This window comes from Chinchilla lanigera, unplaced genomic scaffold (assembly GCF_000276665.1).
Source record: "Chinchilla lanigera isolate Chin_1 unplaced genomic scaffold, ChiLan1.0 scaffold00066, whole genome shotgun sequence".
In the NCBI taxonomy this organism is placed as follows: Eukaryota; Metazoa; Chordata; class Mammalia; order Rodentia; family Chinchillidae; genus Chinchilla; species Chinchilla lanigera.
In genome coordinates this window covers 5,374,900-5,382,519 of record NW_004955467.1, presented here as the reverse complement: position 1 = coordinate 5,382,519, position 7,620 = coordinate 5,374,900, and the positions used below count along the sequence as shown (strand labels likewise).

At 44.7% G+C, this 7,620-nt stretch overlaps 1 protein-coding gene across 6 annotated transcripts in view; it reads left to right on the top strand.

Moving 5' to 3' along the window:
- Dnah9 (dynein, axonemal, heavy chain 9) overlaps positions 1-7,620 on the top strand; it is a 319,645-nt gene that overhangs the window by 294,625 nt on the left and 17,400 nt on the right. For all 6 annotated transcript variants that reach the window (XM_013522070.1, XM_005399351.1, XM_013522071.1 and 3 more), the window contains one exon: positions 2,891-3,073. In XM_013522070.1, coding sequence (XP_013377524.1) covers positions 2,891-3,073 — 183 coding nt within the window. The remainder of the gene's footprint in view (positions 1-2,890; positions 3,074-7,620) is intronic.

The following is a 7,620-nucleotide window of genomic DNA, read 5'->3' as shown; positions in this document are numbered from 1 at the left end:
AAAAAAAAAAAAAGAAATCAGCCAATGGAAATACTCAAAATCATACAAATTTTCTACTATATTTGCATTTTTTTGCAGAATTGTTTGTAGCAGTAAAAATAGTAAGCAGACAAAAGGAAATGACTCAATAAATCACGACATCAAAATAGTGAGCTAAAAGATAGCACAGTGGTACATACCTATTGTCCTAGCTACTTGAGAGGTTGGGACAGGAGGATCACGAGTTCAAGGCCAGCCAGAGCAATTAGTCAGACCCTGTCTCAAAATAAAAAAAGAACTAGGGTATAGCTCAGTGTTAGAGTGCCCATAGTTTGATCCCCAGTATCTTCCCCAAAAGTGAAATAATACTGCAAGAATAAGGCAAGTCCATATGTCATAACAAGGAAATATATTCTCTGTTTATTATGGGTGAAAACAGCCAGCTGGAAAAGTAAGAGATATGAGAGAGAAAACACAATCAATATGATAGATGGGTAGACAGATGGTAATAAATGGATAATTAATAAATAAATTATGGGTGGATATATAGATTGGTGATCAGGAGATAGAGTTATGTTCATTGAAAGACATCTGCAGGAATGTAAGCCAAGAAATTAATAGTTCGACAGTGTTTTTCCCTCTTTGGTGGAAAAGTTAAAATTGTGGGAGGATCTTGCTTTTACTATCATATGTATCTGTAGTGATTCTTCTGGTATGTATTACTTTTACAAAAGAAAAGAAGCAGAGATATTTGCTTATGGAAATAAAATAGATCACATCCTTTGAACCCTACTCCTACCTGAAGGGGCCCCTGAGGCCCCCTGAGTAAAAGGCATTCCTGTGCGTGTCTATAACCTGCTACCTCTGCTTTCACCCTCTTCCTCTTCAGGCCTCCGAACCCCTCCCAGCCTGATCACAGACAGGACAGAACTCTGCATCCCCACATTTGAGGTATTTTGGAAGGATACCTCCAGACTATCTTTTCCTCTTTTTGTGACATCCAAATGGCAGCTGACTGATATAGAGCTGTTTAAGTCCAAGTCCAGACAGAAATATGATATAAATTTAGCCATTTGTCTTCCATCTGGGCAGCTGCCTTCAGGTACCATTAAAATTCCATTCCAGTTTTTGCTATGACAGCACCAGAGACCCATTTCTGATGGGGTGATGGGTTTCCAGTTTCTTTTTCTAACATCAGCTCTTTTCCTGGAGAATGTATTGTATGCTAACAATGTGAGGCAAGGTGAATATTAATCATCCTGTACATTTAGGTAGTTCTTTATAGCTTTCAGACACTGTCACATTCATCAGCTTGTTTGATTTGATCTTTGCATCAAACCTGGGGGTCAAGGAAGAAGGAGCTGGCTAGAAAGAGAAACTTTTACAGATGAAAAAACTTGAGGTCTAAAACTTTCTCACCTTCACCTGAGCAAAGTATAGCAGAACTATATTAGTTCAGTCTGGGCCCTTTGGTTGTAAGCAAGAGACACTGCTGTAGCTAAACTAGGCAGGAAGTAGCTTACTATATCACAGGAATCGACATACAGAAGGACAAAGATCACACTGGCGTTAGGATCCAGGGAGAAGGAATAGCAGACAGGCCTTCCAGGGCACTTCCATCTCCCTCAGGAAAATGATCTGATTGACTTAACTTGGGTCAGGAGAGGAGGGATCCTGAGACTGTACCCCAAAATAATAGGGAAGAGGTAATTTCTCAAAGGAGATAGAGACCTGTTCCTAGAAAAAGGTGAAAGCAGTGATAAACAAGAGCAACCACTGTGCACAAAGATGTCTAGAGTTCAGCTCCCAAGACTCCAGGAAGGCCTGGCACTCACTCACACACCCTCTCCACATCTGGGTCTGCTGGCCGTGTGGCCTATTATGTCTGCGTGTTGTTTCATTTTTCTTTCTCTGCAGACAGACCTCCAGGGCTTATTCATTTACTCCAAAATGGCAGACTCAGCCTCCAAGTGCTTACCCCAAAATAACCCAGAATCTCTGCACTTCAATTCCAATTTTCCAGCAGCGAGACCCTGATTGTTCTAGCTCCCTTAGTCTAATTATCTGACAGTCTGTGTGGGAAACTGAATCTTGGGTAGAAGGGAAGGTGAACATGATAGATGGCAGTGCCTCTTGCAGAATTTAAGGACAGAAACTGCAGTATTGCCTCATGGAAACACAGAACTATATGTGTATTTGTGTGTGTGTGTGTGTGTGTTATCAGTATTCATGGCGGTTTGCTTCTAGGATACACACACACACACACACACACACACACACGTATGTATACATGTGATAATGAGATACCAAAATTCACACTAAGTCCTTATGCAAAAGAGCATATTTGCCTATAGCCTATGCACATCTTCTTGTTTACTTTAAATCATCCCTAGGTTACTTGTAACAACCAGTACAATGTAAATGTTATGTAAATACTTGTTATAGTGTATTGTCTAGAAAATGACAAGAAAACGTCTGCAATGTTCCATGGAGACACAATTTATGCATAGCTCTGGACACTGCTTCTCATCACTTCAGCTTCACATGGTTCACAAGGGCCATCTTAGGCCACTATCTACTCATGGCTTTCTAGTTTGATCTCCACAGTTAACTGGGTCAGTCTGTAAGCTTGTCAACCCCAGTTCTTAGAAAGCTACCTGTGTTCATCTCTCCAAGCTGGTCACAGAAGTAATAAGAAGCTGGCTAGCCTGGAGGGATCATCCCTCCCATGCTAAGTCCTCAACCCCAGACCTAGTTAATTTATATAAGCAGGCAGAAGCATGGCTGGGTGATGTGGGTGGACTGCAGCAGGTGGTGGATGAAAGCATCTCTAAGGCCATATACAGGAAAGGTGGAGTCCTCCAGGAGAACCAGAGTTCCCTTCTTAACTCTACATTCTGCTATGTGGCAGGTCAAGGCCCTTCTGGAAGAAATCCTGGAACGAGTGACAGAGGAGTTTAACATCCCAGAGCTGATGAGCAAAGTGGAAGAGCACACCCCCTACACTGTGGTTGCCTTGCAGGAATGTGAGCGGATGAACAATCTCACCAGAGAGATTCAGCGCTCACTGAAGGAGCTGGACCTGGGCTTAAAGGTAACAGAGGTCTTGGGAAGGAGGGGCATTGTCAAAGGGAGCACCCATGGAACCTGGAAGCTGGGAAACAACTGTTCTACAGCAACTTAAATGCTCAAAAACCAAAGTCTGAGCATGAAGTTATCTAAAAGAACCAAGCTATTGCACAGCTCTAGCATTTCTTTTGAGCAAACAGAGAATCTAGTATTCTAGTAATTACTTAAACAAGTTCACTATATTCACTATGAGAGGATGTAAAGTGCCCAGCACAGAGCTTATCAGGATTGTTCCCTGCATGACAAGTAAATGGAACACCTTACTGCTTGTTAGGAGCTGAGGGAAGTGAATGTTGTCCTTTAGTACTGGCATGCTTATTAAAAGAATTGTAATCAGGAGCTTGGGATGTAGTTCAGTGGTAGAGCACTTGCCTAGAACACACAGCTGAGCATGGTGGTGCACGCCTATAGTCCCAGCACTTAGGAGGTTGAGGCAGAAGAATTGCTGCAAATTTGAAGCCAACCTGGGCTACATAGTGAGTTCAAGGACAACGTGAACTACATAGTGAGACCCCATCAAAAAAAAAAAAAAAATAGAATGCACCAAGCCCTGGGTTTGACCCAGTGTGACAAAAAAAGAGAAAGAATTATAATTCCAGACAGGGAAATTAAGAATCCAGTTTTGTAGCTGACAATGAAAGCTCAGACAAGCCCTGGAATTCTAGCTGTGGAACATGGTGTTATCTTCATGTGTTATTCTTGTGTTTTACAACCATGGCCATGTGTGTAGGAAAAACAGTTGTGAATTTTTCACATGTAGACACATAGAAACTATGAAATTTAAGTCTTTAAATATCTGTGTTAGTGGAAACTTTTATGAAACTGCTTATGTATTTGCAATGCTGGGAAGTAAACCCAGAGATACTCTATCAATGAAATATACTCCACCCCTTTTTATTTTTTATTTTGGGACAGGGTCTCACTAAGTTGCCCAGGCTGGCCTTGAACTTGTAATTCTCCTTCTTCAGTCTCCCAAGTAACTAGGATTACATGCATGTGCTACCCTGCCCAGCTAGTGAGGTTTTCTTTTAATCTTTTAATTTCCTCTTCCCCCAAATATGGGTAGAGGGAAATAAGAAAAAAATGACACAGAAATGGGATGTTGAAGACTGACAGTGTTCGGTAATGTTTCCAAATTCTGCACCCACTTGTAATCAAATGAAATATAAAATTCAACAGGATAATCTCAAATGTAAATAAGGTCTTTGCCTGTCATATTATGCATTACTATTACAGCAGTAAGCAGGTATATATTAGCAATTATCTTGAGTAGGTTTGCTGCAATCTTAGCTTATTGAGTCCTTGCAATTGAGCAGTCTATTTACCCATTCACCTTCCAGTTCATTCACTTATTTTCTCCTGAGAACCTTCACCATGGTTTTGTGTCATGACTCAGCATGCTGGGCAAAGATGAAAGGCATGGTGGAGTTGCTCTCCTCTCAGTCTAGTTCAAGCAATGTTGATTGATGAGCTCTTTGAACAAGTCCCAACACTCTGTACTAGAGGATGCAAATGAGACAGAAAGTGGAGCCTTCTCTTCCACGACATTGGAGGTGGGGCACAAACATACAATTGCTTATAAGGTACCATATAGAGAGAAGGCAGAGAGGAAAAGAAGAACAGTCCTTTGAGATAAGGAATGGCCCCAGAGAAGAGGTGCAGTCATCTGATGGGCTTTGGAGGAAGGCTAGATTAACGTAGGTGACAACAAGGGACAGGGAGTCCTTAGAGGTACAGAGCAGAGGAGCCCAAAACTAAGGCTTTATCTGCTTTGGCTTGAGCAGAGGGTCAGCTAAGGAGAGCAATCACAATATGGTGAACTTCCAAAAGGTGACAATACAGTACCCCAAAAGTAACTGAGACCTTTTTCTCTGTCCTTCCGTGAACTGGAAGGCAGAAGAATAATCCCCATTTTAAAATGCTCTCAGGAAACCCAGTCTCATTAGGACAGTCCCTAAAACTGGCCCAGTCATCAGACTACTACAGGTTTTATCATGACACATATTGGTTCTCCACTGGCCAGTCCTGCCACTCATTGTCTATTGTAGAGCCTGGCAACCAGCATGTGGGGAATTCTTATGAGTCCAGCTTGTGAAGCACAACGAAGTAGGTAGAAGAAATCATCTGAGAAAGGGCTTCATGGCAAAATGAAGGTCCAAGGGGAGGGCAGCAGCATTCAGGGAAGGGAAGGATTTTAGGTGTATGGAAGAGAGAAAGCTAAGCTGGTAAGGAATGAGAGTAGGAGGAGCCACCCTCACACCTCCCCAACCAGCATGCAAGGCAGGGGGAGCCATAATCACCTTCTAAGGGCTTGGCAGCCACTCCCCACACCCCTAGCATTCGTGTGGGTGCTGGGCTGAACCCCGGACATCTTCAGGAACCCCAGTGAGCTGCCACTGCAACTCCACATCCAGTGTGCAAGGCAAGCAGAGCCCCGGGGAACCTTCTGGGGCCGCAGTGGCCACTCCTTGCACACACAGCATGCCTGCAGGTGCTGTGCTGAACTTCAGACATCTTCAGAAACCCTGGTGAGCCATCCCTGTGCCTCCCCCACTAGTGTGTGAGGCAGGTGGAGCCCCAGACACCCTCTAGGACTTCAGTGGTCACTCCCAGCACAACCTGCACATCCATGGGAGCCCAGCTGAAACCCAGACAGAGTCAGCAGCCTCAGGCACTCCACCCTCACCCCTCCCCTTCTGGCATGGGAACTGGCTGGGTCCTGGGCAACATCTGAAGCCTTGGTGACCACAACCTACATCTCCTCCACCCTTGTGGAAGTTGGGCTGAACCCCAGACAGAGTCAAGAACTCCAGTGAACCTCCCTCTCCCCTCCCCCACTGCCCTGGGAGACAACTGAAGGCAAGAAAATTTCGTGAGCATCTAGGAGCCCACCTTGCCACCACACATGAGCACAGGAGCCGCAGTGAGCACTGGGGCTCTTCAGACCCTCACCTTTGCACTCCCACACAATCATGGGAGTGAGGCTGAGCTCCAGCCAACTGTTGAATCTTCAAAAATGACAAAATAAAGAGCAAAATGCACCCTCAAACCTCCACACCACCCAGAACAAGTCCAGGAGATATCAACTCAGAAAAGCCTGGAAGTCATACACCTGAAATTTCTGAAATGATAACAACTGAAGTAAAGAAACAACTCCGTCACACCATAGAACATATCAGAACAGAAATAATCTTTCAGGTAAAAAAAGAAATGACAGCAACAATGAAAGAATTGTTCAACATATCCAAATAAGACATTGATAAGAAAATAGAGGAGCATAGACAACTCATGGAAACCTTGAGTGAGCAATACAGAAAAGAACTAGAATGTATGAAACAGATTCAAGAAAATATCCAGGAAATTAAAAATTCCATCAAAAGCTGGCAAAACTTCCTGAACAAAGCTGAATATAGACATTCAGACCTTGAAGACAACATTGCCACTAACAAACATGAAAGGAAGGATCTCTTAAAAAACAACAAGGAACCAGGAAATAACAATTCAAAAATTACAAGACGAAGCAAAGAAAAACAATGTAAGATGAATAGGTATTAATGAAACAGCAGGTGTCAACACAAATGACTTACAAAGACTATTTACAGAAATAATAGCAGAAAATTTCCCAGGCATGGAAAAAGAAGCAGACATATAGAATTCCAGTTAACCATAACAAAAATAAATCTACACCCAGACATATAGTAATCAAGATCCCAGAAACTCAACAAAAGATAAGAATATTAAAAGCTGTTAAAGGAGGGAGGGCCTCCAGTGCACAGGGAGCCACGGGCAGGGAGCGCTGGTCTTCCGGCTGGCTCGCTCCCTGCCTCATAGGCGCCCGGAGGGAGGGCCTCTGGTGCACAGGGAGCCAAGGGCAGGGAGCACCGGTCTTCGGGGTCTTCGGACCAGCTGGCTCCCTGCCTCAAAGGCGCCCAGAAGGAGGGGCCCAGGCACACGGGGAGCCATGGGTGGGGAGCACTGGTCTTCCAGCTGGCTCGCTCCCTGCATCATAGGTGCCCGGAAGGAGGCCCCCCGGCACAGGGGGAGCCATGCACTGGCGAGCACTGTTGCACACCAGCCCTCAGGCCGGCTGCCGCCGCTCAATTAAGAACAACCATGACACAGAGAAAGAATGACACAATTGGCCCACCATGCACCAGCTGCAGATGCCCACCCACAGACGTGGGTGAATCATTCAAACATGGAAAAACCCCTGGGAATACATGCCATGCAATGGGTCACTCTTGCTCCTGCCATTGAGAACCAGAAAGGTTCAGAGTCAGCAGAGGAGCAGCTGCTGAACAAGGACTCGGAGAACATGAGAATGCAGACTAAGCCTGAGGAGTCAGAAGTCCTATGGACTGGGGTCATGAGAGCCACTTGGAAGCTGTAAACTAGGAGGACCTTGCACAAAACCTGCAGAGACTCCCTGGAAGCCGTTCTTCCCCTGACAGTACAGGCTGTGGTGGAGCTCCGGAGAAGTCTGCAGCAGGATTCCTGCTGCCTGTGCTGACA